Source organism: Girardinichthys multiradiatus, chromosome 7, assembly GCF_021462225.1.
Source record: "Girardinichthys multiradiatus isolate DD_20200921_A chromosome 7, DD_fGirMul_XY1, whole genome shotgun sequence".
Taxonomy (NCBI): domain Eukaryota; kingdom Metazoa; phylum Chordata; class Actinopteri; order Cyprinodontiformes; family Goodeidae; genus Girardinichthys; species Girardinichthys multiradiatus.
The window spans coordinates 18,197,816-18,218,165 of NC_061800.1; the positions used below are offsets into that span (position 1 = coordinate 18,197,816).

The 20,350-nt window shown below is 39.7% G+C and overlaps 1 protein-coding gene across 4 annotated transcripts in view; it reads right to left on the reverse strand.

Moving 5' to 3' along the window:
- The window catches only part of klf12b (Kruppel-like factor 12b), a 72,302-nt gene that overhangs the window by 7,778 nt on the left and 44,174 nt on the right, over positions 1-20,350 (reverse strand). For 2 of the 4 annotated variants that reach the window (XM_047370382.1, XM_047370381.1), the window contains exons 4-5: positions 13,914-14,052; positions 2,806-2,963 (exon numbers count right to left, since the gene is read on the reverse strand). In XM_047370382.1, the coding sequence (XP_047226338.1) occupies positions 2,806-2,963; positions 13,914-14,052 (297 nt within the window). The remainder of the gene's footprint in view (positions 1-2,805; positions 2,964-13,913; positions 14,053-20,350) is intronic. The other 2 variants (XM_047370384.1, XM_047370383.1) reach the window with 1 other exon arrangement.

The following is a 20,350-nucleotide window of genomic DNA, read 5'->3' on the forward strand; positions in this document are numbered from 1 at the left end:
TGGAACTATGACTAAAACTAAATAAAATGTTCTTTGAACCTTAACAATTTGTGGCTGAGCGCAGTTTCCTGCTAAGATAGGGTCATGAGGGGTCAGCACGGGTGGCCTGGCTTGTATGGAGCCCCAAACACCTGAAATGCATTCAGACATCTTTCTGTCACAGATTCACCACTGACTGCTCCTTTCTAACAACACTTTTGATAGAGACTGACCTCTGCAAACCAAGGATAGCCTACCTTACCTCACCACTTTTTTGTAGACACCAGACAGTGATCTAGCTCACATATGAAGTACTCGTAATGTGTGCTCCAACTTGATTTTTTTTTTTTACAAATTTATTAAATGTAAGATTTCTGGACGTGTTTTCTGACATCTTGTTGCCATTGAGTTATTGCAGCTTAGCTTAAATCCTGCTTCAGTTGTTTAAATAATAACGCCATTTTGGAAAGATAGCTTAACTCCAGAAAGTTTCAAAAGGCTGCTAATAAACATAAAAAAATCTCATTGGACAGATGCTTGCCCAGTCAATTTAAGGTCATCTTAATGGGCATATTTCATTATAATCTCTGAAAATGCATTTTTTGGGGTGTTTATATCAGCAAATAAAAGCACTCATGTCACCAATGAGCAAACTGGCTGATTTCTGAAAAACCTTTTCTAAAGCCTTGAGCTACTTGAATAATTTACGAGGACAGCTTCCTGTGACCTACTTTTTGCAAAACTCGTTACAACTGGATAATAAATAACTTCACAGTGGCTAAAGTAAAAGTGTTTAAAACTTAATAAAAGCAATAAAAAACATCTATGTTTAAAAAGACTTTAATTTATCAGTTGCTTAAACAGTGTGTTTTACATCTATGGGCACCCAAAGGTAAAGATGTGTATAAATCTATAAAATAAATGTATTATTTATTGTAGTACCATCATCTAACACTGAAACTTTACCAGCTTTTAACATGTACCTTTATTCAGAAAGGAAAGATAAGTCATATTATGAGGTAATAGTTGGTTTTTCTACCAAATCATATTGCAACAGATAATGGCATTCCTAAAAATTCCACCCATTTTCTCTACCCGCTTCTTCCGTACTGAGTCGTGGGGAAGCTGGTGCCTATCTCCAGCAGTCTACTGGCAAGAGGCGGGGTACACCCTGGACAGGTCACCAGTACATCGCAGGGCAACACACAGGACAAACAGGCATGCACACACCCATTCACACCTAATTTAATTAATTTAGAGAGACCAATTAACCTAACAGTCATGTTTTTGGACTGTGGGAGAGGCAGCCAGAGAACCCGGAAAGAACCCATACATGCATGGGGAGAAAATGCAAACCTTAATACAGAAAGACCCCCGGCCGGGACTCGAACCCAGGACCTTCTTGCTGCAAGGCAACAATGCTACCAACTGCGTCACCATACAGCCCTCCTAAAAATTCCAACAAAATAAATGTATTTTTACATTTTTACTTTATTTTTTGAGTGTGAAGAAGTTTTAATTAGTAATCACTGGCCTCCCATTATTTGGGATACAAATATACGGCTCTTTGAGGAAACCTTCATAATATGAGCTATAACAACATTTAATTTTCCTTTGGGATTAATAAAGTATTTTTGAATTGAATTGAATTGAATAAAACAGAGGCCCGTCTCTCTTGGCCATTTTTTGAAATGGGAAAGACAGAAGAACATATTGTTCAAGTAAAGTGGGTATGCATTGATCTGTATAAGTCAGTAATTGGCTACAAGAAAATAACTACTTGCCTATATATACAGTAAGAGCAATATTTTTATGTTAGCTACACTAATTAGCTATTTTAATCCATAACCTCTCAGTCTTACTGAAATGTAGTTAACTTATCCTTGTCTGTGCACCAAACAGTCAGAGGAAATATGAAAAACGACAAAATGATAACTCAGTAATTTCGTGTTTAAGGCTAAAATAAATCTGTCATTTTATCAACATTTCTGTTAGCTTCTTTCAGTTTTGAAAAATGTAAATGCAAACGAACATGCAGCTGATGGAGAAATATGCAGATTATTAACAGTTTGTTCATGTAGATTTTAACTTTGTACAATGAAACATTATTGCACTTTCTTGTTCTTTTTCATTGTCAGGAAACTCACTTTCCAATAACGGAGGGTTGGAATCACTGGGAGAAAAAAAATGTAAGAAATTAAGATGTATGGCTTGCCCGTTTAAAAATAAAATCTCTAAATGCTTGGAAAAAAGTTGAAAACTATGCTAAGAATAAAGTCTGAATGTTGAGAATAAAGTTTACATACTTAAAAAAAACTGGAAATCCTTTAAGAAAAATGGCTGAAATGAAAAGAAAAAAGTTGTATCAGGACTATTATAAAAAGCCAAGTCAACCCTGGCTCTCAGACCTGTGATTGTTGTGGAAATAAACTGCTTTGATAAAAAACAGCAATTTGTTTTTCTTCAGGATATTATCTCTACTTTTATTTTACCATTTTTACTATAAAATTATGTGAAATCTTTTCTTTTCACTCAAAATGTTAACTTTTTTTTCCTTTTTGACTCTTAATATTTGTTGTACTCAAATTCTTCTTTTACTAATGTCAATAAACCTCAATAAATCTCAGCTTTGCTAGCTCCTAATAGTGATGCAGGCTCTCGTTGGTCTGATGTTTTCAGAACAACAAACCCAAAGTTCTGTGTTGCACACAAATCACACCATATAATGACCTTCAGGGAATATAAGTCTCATAAGACCATCTAATGCCTGCAGAAAAACAATATTCTGTAAGCATATATTAAACAGTAAACAAACAGTGAACTTACCTGTGTGCGTCCTCCGGTGTGCTTTTAAATGTGAGCTTTTGGTGTACACTTTATTGCAACCCTCAAAGTCACATCTGTGGATCCTTCGCTTCTTTGAGTCCGGTGACTCTGACCTCCGGGGGCGTCGGATGCTGTCAATACTGAACGGCGACATGGAGCTGCAAGACAGATGAAAACCCCCAAAATCACTATAAAAAAATATAAATAATACTGGCAGCACTGTGCTCCAAAAGCATACAGAGTAGTGATTCCTGTGTGATTTATGAAAACACAGCAGATACTTCTGCCTAAAGCTGTTCCATAAAAAACAGATCTCCCTTTACTGTCCACCTAACTGCCTGCAACACTCTCCAAAATGCAACATACCGGCATCTATCAAAATGCAAACATGAACAGATACATTGTAATCTAATCAATTCATGAGGTCAGCAAACATTCACATCTCTAATAGGAATGTGACCCATACTGGATGACAACTTTTCCTGACAACAGCAGCATATTCATTTTACCGGTTGTCCTGTGTTAGGGGCTGAAGATTTCAAATTGCTGAAAGAAAACTGATGTAATACAAGCTTGACTGATTCTGCGTAACTTACAGGCATGAAAATTGCATGAATGTATAAATAGATACAATTTAATTCTTATTCAAATGTGACCTTTCCATCTTCCATTAGCTGTCTGTTTCCACTTTCATTTCCCTTAGGTACCGTATTTTCCGCACTATAAGGCGCATTAAAAACCTTAAATTTTTTCAAAAAATGACAGTGCGCCTTGTAATCCAAAGCGCCTTATATATGGATCAATTGGTTAATTGGTTGATCCATACTGGTTGTACACGGCGCTCTGTCAAAATGTTTCAGTACGACTGGTAAACTACAAAGCCGCACCGCTTGCAGCATTACGGCTACCGTAGTCAGGGGCGTCGCCGAAGTAATAGCGGTAAACACCTGTACTGTGCTTACTCCTAGTCCAACACCACTTGTGTGTGTATAACGTTTGAATGTACTGTTGCAGGAATTGCCTGAACTATATGTGATTAGAAGCTCAGTGTGTGGGGTGTATGTTTCGTGTGTGTGTATGGAAGATGTTGACATTACTCCTCCGGACAGAGGTGGCGCTGCGTGCTGCCGTAGCTGAGAATCAAGAGTGAAGGAGTGACGTCGGTATTATTGTGTGTGTGGGGTGGGTAGAGACGGCGACCGGAGCAGCGGTGTATGAGTCTGTAAGCCCTGTGTTTTTACGTGCTGCAAAGTCATTAAAAAGAACCCCGAATCTCGTCAACAACTCAGTGTTTTGATGCTGTTTCTTCATGCTCAACTCAGCAACGTATGAGTGAGGGAGTTAACCCCGAGGAAACTAGTAACTTTGGCCCTGGAGAAAGCGTCTCCCCTGTGTCATCAGACTACGGTCAGGGGACAGAAACAGGAAAGGTTAACAGTACTAACGTTTGATTTAGTGCATCAAACTGTTTCTTTTACGTGTTTACTGAATCAGGGAAAAGTTCCCTTTCACGTTTTAACTAACGTTTGATTTCAACTTCAACTTCATAGACTCCAATGCATTCCTAACGTGCGGTTGGCTCTATTCAATAGAATTCTATGTAGAGGAGACCTTACCATGAGAGTGAATGGAGTTATCAGAACGCTGGTTTGTAGTGTATTAATAAAGTTTGACTGACTGACTTATCTGACTGTTTTGTTGACATTCTCTTTAGCACAGCTCCATCTAGTGGATGCATAACGCAACCCCAGTCAAACGTTTGACTGCAGTAGCTTCTATTCTATGCGCCTTATAATCCGGTGCGCCTTATAGTGCGGAAAATACGGTAATCTTTTTTCAGCTTCAGCAGGGATGTGTTAGTTTGGTGGCTTTTTGTGATATTCCTCTGATATCTGCTACACTGAAGTTGTAATCTTGACATTTCTCTAAATTTTCCCTGTTGGACATAGAAGGGCAGAAGAGAATTAAACATTTTACCTTAAACTTGACTTTATGGAGTTGTTTGACACTAAACACAACTTCTCAGATGAGACCCTTCCCTGATTTTCTCACTGAGGTGTTAGGACGCTACCTTTGGCCAGCCCATTGCAGTCCAGTTTTGTCCGTAACGGGGCCAAATTTCGACCAATGCACAGAGTGAATACTCACACAGTTAATCCTAGATTTATTCACACAGTTATCATTTTGGAGGGGCAAATCCAAAGGCTTGACTTTATTTGATCTGTGGAGGGAGCTAAACATTATGGTAATGGCAAGACTTGGAGCTCATCACCACATTAATAAATAAAAGAGCAGTGGAAACATGCATATATGAGCAATTATATCAGCTTTGATTGCTGTAATACAAATAAAGAAAATCCACCGATCACTGAAAAGGGTATAAATAATGTCCTACATCCCATATTTTAACAAAATGAAAATAAAAAATGGATTTTTGTATGTTTTAAGAGCTGCCCGTCTCATTTCCCATCAGAAACAAACTTCTTGGTTAAATGAAAAAAATCCTTAAATCTGCCTGAGGTATGAATAATTTTGGCCTTAACTGTATCTATCCAGAGAGTGAGAACATTACTGACATGTTTCCCCCAACAGGCTGGTCTATTAATAAAAACAAGATAATGTCTAATAATAAAACATTTTACATATCATGTAAAATAGGCAAATATGAGCTACAGAGCAGTGTTGAATTTGTATGGAAAATAATAGTTGAGTTTGGGCAGTTTTGTGGTTGTTGATAATGTTTAAATTACTAGTTAATTTATGCAGTACATTTTACATTTCTGGAGCAAATGAATGGTTATAATAATAATAACAATTCTAATATTAATAATCACTTTAGATTTTAAAAAAAATACTATTTTGGTTTTAAATTTCAATAAATGATTTTGTTGTAGTTGGCAGTGTTGTTGTTTTTGATCATTATCATAGATTCAAGATTCTTTATTGTCATTATGTCACCATAATGAAATAGCTGACCCGGCTCAAAAGGTACACATGTAGGTTATAGACACTTACAACATTTTAAAAACACTTATAGAAAAAGAGAAGACATGTACATGGATTGTGGCATGTAGTGTTTAGTATTTATATAAAGTGTGGCTTGTGCTGAAAAATATGGGCTGGTGGTTTGTTTGTGAGCAGGGATGTTTAGTGTCTGCCTGCAGGGGGACAATTGCCTTCACTGCTTTGGGAAAGAAACTGTTTCTGAGTCTATTTGTTTTTGATGTGATGTTCCTAAAGTAAAGATGTTCGTAAAGTGGTACAAACAGTGCATTGCCCGGGTGGGTGTGGTCTGTAGCAGTTTGTCTGGCCCTTTTCTGTACTTGTGCCACATAAATAAAACTCGATTTATGCTGCACGAGTCCAGAAAAGGGCCAGACAAACTGCTACAGACCACACCCATCCAGGCAATAAACTTATCAATCTGGGGTTGTTTGAGCTGCGTTGTCTTGGCCCAGGACTGTTTCAGTTAAAATATTTCAAATCCAAATATTGATTTCCATAATGAACAAAGCTTAATAAACAACCATAAACAATAAAAAAGAAAAAAAAAACATTACAAACAATGGGCACGAGTAATGAGTGATGAAAAGATAAGTAAATCTATTCCACATGTACCATGTTATTGCTTTTTGTTGACATCAAAAACTTTCCATACAGCACACATCGAAACTGAGGGAAAGTCAGTGGTTTGAGAACTTATTCTGTACGTTTTACAAAACAGAGAAGCAGAAACGTAGCTTGGCCAGCAGGTGGCAGTGCAATTCTGCAGAAGAGTTTCTGTGAGGCAAGCTGTCAGGAAGCTGAGAGGCCTTCTGGCACATCAGAACTTGAAAAAGAAAGTCTTTTTTTCTGTCCAGTAATTTCAATAATTCCCTGGTTAATTCATTATAGTACATTAAGTGTTGATTTTATGATTTGTCACTGCCCAAAGGGAAACCCTAAGTCTGTAAATGCAGTTGGAGTAAAGTTTTAAACTAATAACTATCTCAATGTACTCCCTTATTATATAAGACTTGCCTAAAACAATACAGTGTCTAAGAGACCAGCGGTTGTTATCGATGGTGAGGACTTAATGCCTCACCCGAGACTGTTGACTGCAGAACAGGGAGCATCTTTCACAAAACGCTGAACACATGACTACAGCATACTCCCAGCCCAGTGCCCAGAGGCAAGAGATATGCTACAGGGAGACAACAAGAGGATCTCTGTTTACTTAAGGGGAGGAGTAATGTCTGTGAAATATATTTAACAGGGCTCTCATGGAGTTTGCACTGCAGCTACGAAGAAGCAGGCGAGGGGGGGGGGGGGTGGAGAGAAAGCACATCTCTGATCATGTTAAAGAGATTTGAAAGAGGAGCAGAGGCTGCCAGACAGGCCCTCCTGTGAACTGTCTCCGCCACACATAACCCACTTCCTGTCTCGCTGTCTTTCACCAAAAACATGAACTGTCAAATGCAGGCTCGGGCGTACCGAACAACTTTACAGTGAGATAGACACACAGAGAGACAAAAATACAGCCATGTAAAGCACTCATACACTCACACACACACACACACACACACACGATTACAAATCACCTGTTACTGTTGGCTTCCTACCAACCAGAAGCTGAACAGGAAATGAGCGCACAGGTCAGATATGAAGCGAACTCATACTTCCCTCTCTCTTTCTTACTCTGTTGCTCTCTCTGAGCTCACAAGCAGCACTGCAGCCAGATGCTACAACTGAACACTTAGGCAAAAAAACATGAATTTATAGTTATTCATAAGCCATCAAGTAAAATAACTAGTATTCATACCCTTTCAAACTTTTTTCCCATTCGTTCACATTACATCACAGTGTTTTGTGATAGAGAAACAAAAAGTCATGTATAATTGAAAATGATGCATCATTTTCCAAACTTTGTTAGAAAAGTATGTACCTTGTCCAAAAATGCCTTCAGAGGTCACCTATTTAGGTTCCACCAGCATAACAGCACAACTATTTGGCACACACTCCACAGATTTGGTCTTTATGGAAGAGTCACACGAGAAAAAAGCCATTGCAAAGAAAATCCCAGTTTAAAGTTTGCCATAAGCATGTAGGGGACACAGCTTACAGGTGAAAGAAGGAGCTCTGATCAGATCTAAAATGTGTGGCAGAAAACTAACAACAATCATGACCCTGAACATCCCCGGTGAGGGAAATGGTGGTAGCATCATGCTAAAGCAGAAGTGGGGTTGCTTTTGTTCAGCAGGGACGGGGCAGCTGCTCAGATGTAGAGATGCATTGAGCTAAATATAGAGCAATCCTGGAAGAAAACAAGACCCAAATGACTCTAAGCATATAGCCAGAGCTAAAAGGCATATTCATGTGTTAAAATGACCTAGTCAAAGTCTGGACCAAGATAATACTGAGAGCCTGTAGCAAGATTTGAAAGCTGTTGTTTAGAGATGATTTCCATCTAGTCTGACTGAGTTTGAGCAATTTTGTAAGGAGAAATAGTCAAAAATGTTATATACAAAGCTGTTAGAGACATACCCCCAAAAGACCTGCAGCTCCAACTGCAGCAAAAGTTATTGACTCAGGGGGACTTAACAAAAATGCATGCCAAGCTTTTTAAATTTGTTTCTGTAAAGAGAATTTAAATAATATGTTTGTTTTTTCTTTTTCCTTCCACTTCCCAATCATGTGACCAAATGTAAGCAAGTTCAGGAGGTCTGAATAGTTTTGCAGGTCACAGTGGACCAGCATCTAAAGTGTACTGCACTATATGAGTGAGTGTGTCTGCCGGGGGAAAAGTGAAGCAGAGAGCCAGGATTTACAATGGAAACTCTCTGGGATCAGACATCGAACAGATGAGCCAGATGTTTACATTCTGACTTCATCCTGACTGTAACCTCATGATTATAATATAATACAGAAAAGTCTAAATCTCTCTATTCTGGTTGTTCTCTCTTCCAACAAGCAGAGTCACCAATTAATAAACAGTTTTTCTGCTCCTGATTCTGTCATCATTGTTGCTATTTTTCAAGAGCTTGGTGAATAAGTTCATGTTTGCTAATTTCAGATATTTATGAACCTGTCAAAAAATGTGTAAAATGCTTCAAGCCTTGCAGAGAGAAGAGCTGCTTCTCGACAGCACTTAACATAACTGTATAAACGGTAATAGTGAGAAAATTGTTTATCTCACAAACTTTCTGATTTTTGTTTCGTATGATGAAAAGTAGAACGATTTAACGATTTAGCATTGTTGGTCAGACAAAGATGTACTCTCATGTAATAACAAGGACTGGAAAAGTTCTACAAACCAAAAAAAAAAAAAAAAGAGATGGTTTGTTTGGCTCTTTTATGGTACATTTTAAGTACTTCAAAGCAAAATTTCACAATCTATCACAATCAATCACAATCAATCACAGATTATGTGATAAAATAAATTAGGGATTTCAATGATCAAATAGCTATTAGGTATAAAATAAATAGTGATTTAGTAAAGGTAAGGGCTGAGGTCAAAAAGTCAAACTGAGCTGCAGGGATGTACAGTTCTTCATCTTAAAAAGATAAAAGCTAACAGCTTAAAGTTATCAGGGATTATTACATACGGTGGAATGCAAAAATATGTATACCCAATTCACATTTTGACATGTCACAACCAAAAATGTCAGTGTATTTTATTAAATTTATATGTAGTGGTCAAACACAAGGTAGCAAAGTACAAGAAAAATTTCCCATGGCTTTCTAAAAGATTAAAAAGTGTGGCATGCTTTCATATTCAGCCCCCTGTACTTAGATATCCCTAAATAAATTTCAGTGCAACCTCAAAAGGCAGGGTTAGGTTATATAAGGATATATAAAGCCCACAAAGGTTCAATTCATCATCCAAAAAAAGAAGAGTATGGCACAACTTCAGACTTACCAAAGCATGGACGTCCACCAAAAACTACAGGCTGTGCAAGGAGAGCATTAACCAGAGAAGCAGCCAGGAAGAGGCCATGGGTCACTCTGGAGAAGCTAGGGAAATCTACAACTCAGAGAACCTGTTGACAGAACAACTATTAGATCCGCACTCCCCAAACGTGGCCTTTACCAAAGAATGACTAAAAGAACAAGCACGTGGAAGAAGATGATCTGGTCTCATAAGGCTAAAATGTAAGTTTTTGGCCTATATTTAACATGCTCTGTGTGGGGAAACAGTGCCCTGAACACACCATCCTCATGGTGAAACATGGTGTGTGGATCCTTTCCTACATCAGCAACAGAAAAGCTTGTTAGAGTTGATGGGTAGACGCGTGGAGGTACATACATTTCAATAGTGGAGATAAACCACTATTTGAAAGTCTTGAGACTGGGGCAAAGATTCAACTTCCAGTAGGAAAATGAGGGTAAACACACCCCCAGAGCTACAGTGGAACGGCTTGGATCAGGGGTGTCCAACATCAGTCCTCGAGAACCACTGACCTGCTTTCTACAGAAGCAATGAACAAATCATTTGATTCTGATGTGCTGAAAAGGAGCTGCAAGACTGTAGCATTCACACAGCTGGTTCAGTCCAGGGATCCATTCAGGGATCGGTAAAAATGAGAAAATTCACACCTTCAGTTGGCCCAACTTGCTTTCACACAGACCGGAACAAAATAAGTCAGTATAGTCAAGGGAAAAAAAAACGCAGACAAGAAAGGCTCTCATCTGGGTTTCTGTTGCTACTTTGGTGTTCAAATGTAGTTGTGCGCCTGCACCTCTTCACTACTCCATGTAGCACTACAAGACATTTTTAGACTCTTGTCTATCGATTCGCACTCTTACTTTGTTTTTCCTCTATTTCTTCTTATTCTACTCCAGTGCGCTACTCTTATGTTACATCCTCTTCGCCCGCTTTTGGTATGCTGGCCTAGCCAGCAGATGTAACCATGCCAGGGTATGGTTCTCTGGTCTGTTTCAGGGGTAGGTTCACACAGCCGTGATCCCCGCTAGAAACCGCACTCTGGCATGGCACAAAGTGTTCCAAAGGTTTGGTGTGAAAGCACTGTTAGAGACCCCTTGTTAAGAAGAATAATTGTCATGTGTTAAAGTGGCAATTTCAAAGCCCACACCTAAATAAAACTAAAAGCCTGTGGCAATTCTATTTGCAAAAACAAGTTTGTAAAATTATTATTTTTACAAAAAAAATAAAAATAAAAATTAATGTATTGGTTCCCTTCTACTTCACAGTTATGGACTAAATTGTGTTGGTCTACATCATAAAATCCCAGTAAGATACTAAAAAGTTTGTGGATGGAATGTGACAATGTTAAAGGGGTGTTAATACTTTCGCAAAGCACCGTGTGTAAGAATAAGTTGTATATAAAATATGTATTTGTTTAATTTTCCATCACAAACATTACCTATGTTGTAGCTCCTTTGCAACATAAATTAGATTTATTTTCTGAAGGGATTCCAGAGGCAAACTCCTGCTGCTTCCAAACTTGTGTGAGCGTAACATTTTTGGTTGAATGAATGTGTCTGTTTGCATCCCTCAAAGCAGCGGAGAAAAATAGGAAGTGAAGATTAAACTGATTTCAAACAGAACTGACCTCTGCTTTAGTTCATTTGCTCCCCCCCAGCTGGTGTCACCTGTATCCCCACAACCTAAACATTATTTTTCACATTTCTTACAGCCAGCTGGGATCACGACACAGCACAGCCACTACTTTTCAAGCACATTTGTGCAATTATCAGGAAAACAGGAAAAGGGGTGTCTGACTTGAAAGACGGCCCACCAGGCATTTCTGTACCTGTCAGACGACACTACCCCACATCTCAACATTCCACCTGTAGCGTGGCCACTGGGTCCTTGGGGACCAGCCAGACTTCAGCAGAGGCTATTCCTCCCAAACACACAGGCAGTCACACACTTCTCTCTCTCTTTCTTCCTCTTTAACCCTCAATCTCCCACAATAGCCTATCCAGCCGTCCCCTAGGAAACGCATAAATATGGAGGAGGCTGCCCTAGAAGAGCATGATCCACTCACACACACACACACACACCGTAACTCTCTCCTTTCACTTATTTATTTATTTATTTATGAATACCTTGATTGGAAGCTGCAGGCACTCCCATCCTCCACCCTAACACTACTCCTCCCTGATGCCCTCTTAGCAGCTGCTTGTGTAAATGTGGGGGACAAATTAAAAAGAGGTTGCTTCTCCAGAACGCCCTGCACACTTTTAGTGCAGGGCGTTCTGGAAAAAAAACAAATACAGTGACGCAGCGGGGTGATATTCCGGCTTTGGTGGCAGTGAAGACGTACATGGAGCTTGTGTGGTGTGTCAAAACGCAGCTCACATTCTCCTTTCCTGTCACCAGACCGGCATGTAATTCAAGAGCACCACAGACGGCTTTGTTTTTCACAGACAAACACACGAGTCTGTGTTCTTGTTTACAATGGCCGACCTCTCCCTGGAACCAGCTGTTCCATCCACCGTGCATACAAACGGCACCGAACACACATATGCCAGAGGATTAATACTTACAAGTGTGAATGCATACACATAGAATGCACAGTTTCCACAAAGTCTGCACACAGAGAAGTGAGTGTGTGGGCAGGCCCTGGCAGGGTATTGCTTATCCAGACTGGTGATTTATCTCCATAGTGAAAGCTTGGGCAGTGCAGGGTTGGGTTCTACCAGCCCCTGTTGTTCTCTGACCAAGCGCTGCCCACGTGTGGGACTCTTCTCGTCCCTTTCAATAACCTGCACTGAAACCTGAATCCTAGAGTGAATACCTGCATGCACCAGATAAATGACAACCTCTACTTCTGAGCAAAGTGACCCTGCTATTTTTTAAAGCCTAATGTGTCGTACAAAATCTCATTTAGTTTAATTAGTGTTCATGTTAATAGAGCTAGTGTACAAACAAATGTCGACCCTGTAAACTGGAGAATTACCATGAAAACAAGGCAAGCTGGGCTTCAGCCTTACTAATGGTGTTGCATCATTAGTAGAATTTTCACACACTCCTCCAAAAATTTCCTTACAGTTATTCTGCACAAATTCCCTTTGAATTTGACTAGGTTGAAAGTTTAACTGTTCAGAGTTTCCGGGCAGCAGCGGCGGATAGAGGGACTGAGCCAAATCCATCTGAATGCTTCTGATTTCCTGCTTTGGATCAGAATATTATAAGCTATCATCCACTGGAGAGGAAGTCTTTTTATTTCAACACAGATGGACTGGCACCGCAGGAGCTGACGTCTGCAGACCGAACAGGGCATAAAGTATGTCTGAGCCATATGCACACAAGCATATAGATTCACACCCACACAGATGCATCAGAAGGTAGACGAGCACTTGTGCAGCAAGTCATAAAGTTAAACCTCTTACTGCTGGTGACCAAGGAAAACAGTTAAACTACTGTGATACCTCCTGATTTACATATTTTTATTGTTTTGTAAGAGGGAACCAGACATAGTCGACATATAATAGTGCATGGCCTTTTAGTCTAGTTGATAAAGATACATAAAAAGAAACAAAAATAATAATAATTCATAAAAACATTCCTGTTCTTCACTCAGGAAGTCTAATACTCGACAAAACTACATAAATTCAATTCATTCACATTGTTGAGTCCTCAAAGATTAAAATCGCTTAGAAAATCTGATTCACCAATGCACCAATAAATTATCTGATCCCCAAAATCCGGCTGGTCAGAAACTCAAAAATATTATCTATTCTGATCAGTCAATGCAACATTCTCACTCTTGAGTGTGGACGTTGTTACAGAGTGAAGAAGTGTAATAGTGAAAAAGTGTTTAGAGAACAGACAGCCAACTAGGTGAGAGTAAAAGTTCACCCTTAAAAGCTGAAATTAAAGTTTTATTTTGAAAGGAATGTGGAATAAAAGTCACAAAGGAAACAACTCTGAGGTGTGTGATGCACATCTTTTGCATAGGAAGTTAGAAAAGGTCCATAACAGGCTTGTCTGGACAGGTTCATTCTGAGGTCACCACTATCTTCACTCAACTTCCTCTATGGCTGTTTGCTCTTTTGCCTGCTTTCTTCTTGAAAAAAAAAAACAACCTGCAAAATTGACTTCACCTTTAGTTTTTGCAGAGCTCTGCCCTCCACTTGTCAAACAAGACAGCAATACTTACTCTTGCACAGCTCGGGCTATAGACAGCGCCGTGGAGCCGGTCTCGTTAACACTGTCCAGGGTCACGTTCGGCAGGTCATCGTCGTCGCTGTCGCTTTTGATCTGCCTCGGTGACAGGCCGTTGGGGTCTGTGTGTGCTGCAGGGATGGGGACACAGACACAAGAGTCAGACACATGACACTGGAGCTGTAAATGTATAAGGCATATCACATTGTCTTGTACGTAAAAGCATCACTGAGTGTAATGAAATAATTCAATTTCATTCAGTTTGAACAGATTAAGTCATTTCTATTGCTGTCAAAATGTGTTCTGATATAGGTTAAATTCCTTTTGTACAGAACTATGTCCTCAGCCCTGATATTTCCAGCGCCCAACTTGTGGACAGAGCAGCCAACCATGACACTAAACCCAGAGAGGCTGCACACTCACAGAGCAAAGGGAGTGCATAAAAAAGGACACACACACACACATGCACATATAATCTATAATAGCCTAAAGCCTGAGAGATAAGAAGCTGGGTGGAGCATTGTTTGGCTGTTGCTGCAGTTGTGGAAACATTAAATGAATCTGTCATTGCGCATGCCAGAAATGTAATATATCAAACTCAACAGTGCATGTGCACGCATGACTGTCACCCCACTGAGCTCCTGTTTCCCTAAATGTACCAAGCATTGCAAAAGTATTCATACCCAATAAAATGTTTGTTTTTTTTGTCACATTACTACCTCAAAGTTTAATGTCTTTTATAGGGATTTTTATGTGATAGACCAACAAAGCAGTGTATTATGTGGAAGGAAAATGATGGTTTACAACATTTTTGTTATTACAAAGAAAATCTTGAAATAGTGTGGTGTGCGTTTGTAATCAAACACGTTTACTCTGATAACCCTAAAAGAAGTTCAGTACCATCAGTTGCCTGTAGGTACAGACCATTTAAAAATCCAGCTGTTCAGCAAAGGCCTCAGAGTTTTGTTAGAGAACATTGGTGATCAAACAGCATCATGAAAACCAAGGAACACAGCAGGGATAAGGTTGTGCAGAACCAGGGTCAAATTGTTAAACAGTGTCCCAAGCTTAGAACATGTCAAAGAGCGCTATTCAATCCGTCATCTAGTAATAGAAAAAGTATGGCACAATTCAAGATCCACAGACCCACAGCCCAGGTAAGATATTCTGTTGACAGGGAAACTATTAGCCATGGAATTCCCAAATCTGACTTTTGTGGTGGAGTGGCAAGAAGCCCTAAAGCCATAGGAAATCAAATCTGCAGTTTGACACAAACCATGTAGGGTACAAAAAAAGGATGTGGCAGTGCTCTCATCAGATTAGACAAAAACTGAACTTTCTGGCTATGGCAGAAGGCTGTGTGGAAAAAACCATCCCCATTGGGAACCATAATGGTAGGGGCATTATGCTGCAGGGATGCTTATTTTATGCAAGCATTTGGAACCTGCTCAGGGTTTAAGGTAAGAAGGATGGAGATAAATACTAAGGAACAAAACCAGTCATAGACCCTAACATTCCCTAAACATAGAGTTAGAACCTTCTATTGAATGACTTAGATCAAAACATAGTTGTGTGTTGGAACAGATAAGGAATGGTCCAGAGATATGCAGAAAGATTTGAAAACCGATGCTCACAGGCGCTCCACATCCAATCACACTGAGCTTGAACCATTTTGCAAAGATTAAATTGGTAAAATATTTCAGTCTCTGCATATACAAAACTGTCATAGACAAAAATAAAAGGACTTGCAGCTGTAATTTCAGCAAAAGGGGGTATTAACTCAGGAAAGATTACTATAAACGCACGCCACTATTTTCAGAATGTCCTCTGCAAAACCTTCTGAAAACCTTGTTTTCCTTTCATTTCACTTCACTTCACAACTATGCACTAATGTCGGTATGTCACATAAAAACCAAATAAAAGTTTGAGGTTGTGATGTGACAAAAATTGAAACAGTTGAAGGAGTATGAATACTTCTGCAAAGCATTGTACATGACTGATGGAGAAAAATACATATATATATAATTAGCAAGAAGAAATTATCCTTTGACTGACTCTTCTTGTTGGCACAGCAATCAAGAAAAAGTCTAACTCGTGTGTCACTAGTGAGTCAGTAAAATCTAAAATCTACATAAGGTGATTGAACTTGTGGAGTTATACAGGAAAAGTTACACTGTTGTGAACATTGGATTCTTTGCCAAGGTTCACAGAGATACTGTTTCTTCTATCTCCATGGACACAGGCAGAGAACATCCTGGAGTAGTCCAGAAATCAATATCAAGAAAAAAAAACCAAACATAAATACAGACCTGCTGGAGAGTACTTGTCAAAGAAAAGGTGCTAAAATCTGCAGCAATGCAGCAATTTCACAATTAAGCTAAAAAAAAAAAAAATCGACCCTGAAATAACATGGCAAAGATTTTATGTCTGAAGACAAAAAGCCCAGCAGACAGAGCATATATGGAGATATACAGTGCTGTTCACTAATGTCTGCTGCTTCTCTAGCTACTGTGAGCTTTAGGCTTTTATAAGCTATCGGGACTTCACCTCCTCTGCCCTCTCAGCTGAGACTGTGGCCATAATGGTCCATAATAATGGTCTTGAGTTGGGAGCAGACATGGTGTTATTACTGAAGGGGTAAGTGAGTGAGGGGGGGCACAGAAATAATCCTCAACTCGGCTGGACTTTTGCTTTTAAAGGTTTCGCACTGTTGTTTCAGATGAAGACATGCAGAGTGGTCAGCAGTCCCGTCAAAAACCTGTAATTAGTTCGAAATGCATTACTGGGAGGGGGGGGGGGGTTCACTTTTAACGTCGGACACAAAGGAGGAGTGGTGGAGAGGTGGGCAGAGCACCGGATTTCTTTATTTCACTCCTGTTGTTTCCAGTCAGGCCCTGTTTCCATGGAAACCTCCTGCCGGAGACAGGGAGACAGAAGTGAAAGAAAAGGGTACCCACCCTCGCTGAAAGAGGGTGGCCAACCTGTGTGTGTGCGATTGCACAGGAGAGGAGATGTGAGTGTGCATCTGTAGGTCTGTGTTGAGAACTTACAGAGAACAATGCTGACATTAAGGTTCTCCTCAGGGGATTTGTTTTATTTATATTTTATTTAACCAGGAAATTCATTTGAGATTTAGAATATTCTTTAGGAGTGGCCAGGCCAAGTTGACAGCAAATCAAAAAAGCACTTAAACTCAATCAATACATAAAAGACACATTAAAAACATCAAATCATAAAATACAATCAATAAAACCAAAGATAAAAAACAATGTTGTGTGTCAAGTCTAGTCTTTGGCAAACTCATCCGGTAAAACATTTACATTCTACCATGTTAGTATTGATGTTAGTGGTTCTTTGAACCCTCTCATAGACACTAGTTGATTCATATGCAGCTGATGTTGGTGTCAGGGATCTGGGTGTGTTTGTGTTGGTGTGGTGTTTTCTCTCCCACGGATCTGCATGTTTTCCCCAGAGGGTGGGGCTTAGCAGTGTGCTCCTGCACACCTGCTTCTGATCAGGCATCAACTGGAGCTTAAGAGGAGCTGACTGCCAGTCTTTTGATGCTTAAGTGTCAACTCTTGTGGTACTTCTAGGCCTCTGAGTATTCTTTGCTGTTTTCTCCTTGTGCTGCCTGGCTTATGCTAACCTTGCACTGTCTACCTTCTCCTAAGGTTACCTCCCGAGTTCTCCCCTAGATCTCTCACTCTGTGACGCCCTCTGGATTCACAGTTCAAACCTCCTTGTACCATAACCTCCACGGCTGGCCACATTAAAGCTCCTCTCTCCATTGGAACCTTCAGATCAAACTGTCCACCCTTCATTTCATATTGGAAACCAGCTCACCACATGGACCAACATCCCCAGACTCTGCTCACTTCCCCTGGCTCTGACTCTCTTCACAGTATTCTCCATTTATTCGCTTCACTCATCTCTCTCCTTTTACACAATGATTCACCATCCCATATTAACAGAACCCCCAAGAACCATTCTCTGATGTCTCCTTTAAATTTCAATAAACTTGTTCAACTCCTGAGAGTTCTCCTGCATGTGCGTTAGAAGCTTGCCACAAAACACGAACCTTGGAGTGTATTCCAGAAGTTTGTACCAGAACATTGGACTGCTTTTCTTCACAAAGCAATACAAAAACCTTGGGACAGTTAATAACTGGTTATGTGAATGAATGTAATTTCAGCACAGTATAAAATGTCAAGCATTAAGGGTGATAAATGGCTTTATAAATCAGTATACCATTAGTGTGATTGCCATACCAATGAGGCAGACCCACCAACACTCAAATACAAGCTACATTGAGTCAAGATTTTACATTTGTTACATATTTTGACAATCCATGATAAACTGTATCAAGGGCATTTAAGCAATGTAAAGTGTAAATTACATCATCATAGTCAAGCAAGGAGGAGAAAGTTGCAGATACTGTTTTATTAGCCTGAAAAAAGGTCAGGGCCCGTATTTACAAAGATTCTCAAAGTCCAGTCAGAGAGCTCCAAACTTAGCCTAAAAATTCCTAGCAAGGACTCCTAGCTTAAGAGGGATTCACCTTGCTGTTGAGCGACTCTGAGCTAGGAGAGGACAGAAATTCCTATCTTAGTGAGGAGTGGTTGACGTGGTTGCTAGGTGTGATGCTATCTTATAAGGGATATGATTGGTTTTTAAAAGAAACAAGAAAAAAAATGCACTCCTGGTAATCAATGTGATCAAGCTCTATTAATAGCTAATAGAACTTAGAATGGATTCGGAAATGTCTTATTCATGATGACAAAACTTAGCAAGATTAACTTACTTGTCACTCAGCATCAAAATGTTTGATCATAGCTTATTAAAATGCTCGTCATTATTTTGTCAGTCAGTCAGCTTCTATACGTCTTCTTCCATAGTGGATCGCAGGGAAGCTGGTGCCTATTTCCAGCAGTCTATGGGCGAAAGGCGGGGTACACCCTGGACAGGTCGTCAGTCCATCGCAGGGCAACACACAAACAACCTTGTACATTCATTCACACACCTAAGGGTATAGAGAGACCAATTAACCTAACAGGTATGTCTTTGGACTGTGCTGGTCATTTTCATACAGCACCTATGTCATTTTAATTTAATAATATTAAAATTCAGCATTTTACTATGGCTGCCTTTCTGTATAAAGGGGTTAGGTTGGTAAAATGACCAAAACAAAACGGAGAAAAAAAGGTGGAGAAAACCAAACTGAACAGAGGAGCAGAGCCTGCTGGTGGAGAAGAGAGGAGTGTTCAAGGATAGATTTGGTCCTGGGATCATGGTGCGAACAAAGAAGCATTCTTGAGCAGATCAATGCGTCATTCCCTCTGCTTTCAGCACCGGCCTGTAATGTGAGCAGTGCTGGTACCTGCTGCATGCAGAACACCAGGGAACTTCTCCACAGACAGGGAGCGTTGTAGATGACTATTAGGCTTAGGCTACTGACATCATCATGTACAATACAACAAATACTTATTAACCTCATTTACATTTCCTTCTATGTATATACAGAGGTTGGACAATGAAACTGAAACACCTGGTTTTAGACCATAATAATTTATTATTATGGTGTAGGGCCTCCTTTTGCGGCCAATACAGCGTCAATTCGTCTTGGGAATGACATATACAAGTCCTGCACAGTGGTCAGAGGGATTTTAAGCCATTCTTCTTGCAGGATAGTGGCCAGGTCACTACGTGATACTGGTGGAAGAAAACGTTTCCTGACTCGCTCCTCCAAAATACCCCAAAGTGGCTCAATAATATTTAGATCTGGTGACTGTGCAGGCCATGGGAGATGTTCAACTTCACTTTCATGTTCATCAAACCAATGTTTCACCAGTCTTGCTGTGTGTATTGGTGCATTGTCATCTTGATACACGGCACCGCCTTCAGGATACAATGTTTGAACCATTGGATGTACATGGTCCTCAAGAATGGTTCGTATGGGGTAAGAACGCTGTCAGAAACAATGTGCATGTAAAGACAGAAATGTGTGCATATTAGTCAATAGTTGTGGATATGTAAAATCCAAAAGAGGTATCACCTAGACTGTTGCATGCCCAGAGTGAAGCATGGGGGTGGATCAGTGATGGTTTGGGCTGCCATATCATGGCATTCCCTTGGCCCAATACTTGTGCTAGATGGGCGCGTCACTTCCAAGGACTACCGAACCTATGGGGTAAGAATGCTGTCAAAAACAATGTGTATGTAAAGATGGAAATGTGTGCATATTAGTCAATAGTTGTGCATAAGTAAAATCCAAAAGAGGTATTGTATATTTTCTCTATAAGAATACAAAATAAAATGTTACAGCTTCAAGAAATTGCAAACACAAAGTTCAAGTTTACAGTTGTTGTTTATTCTTTATGAATACAATATACTATAACAGTTTGTGAATACGATTTCTTTTCTTTGAGAATACGA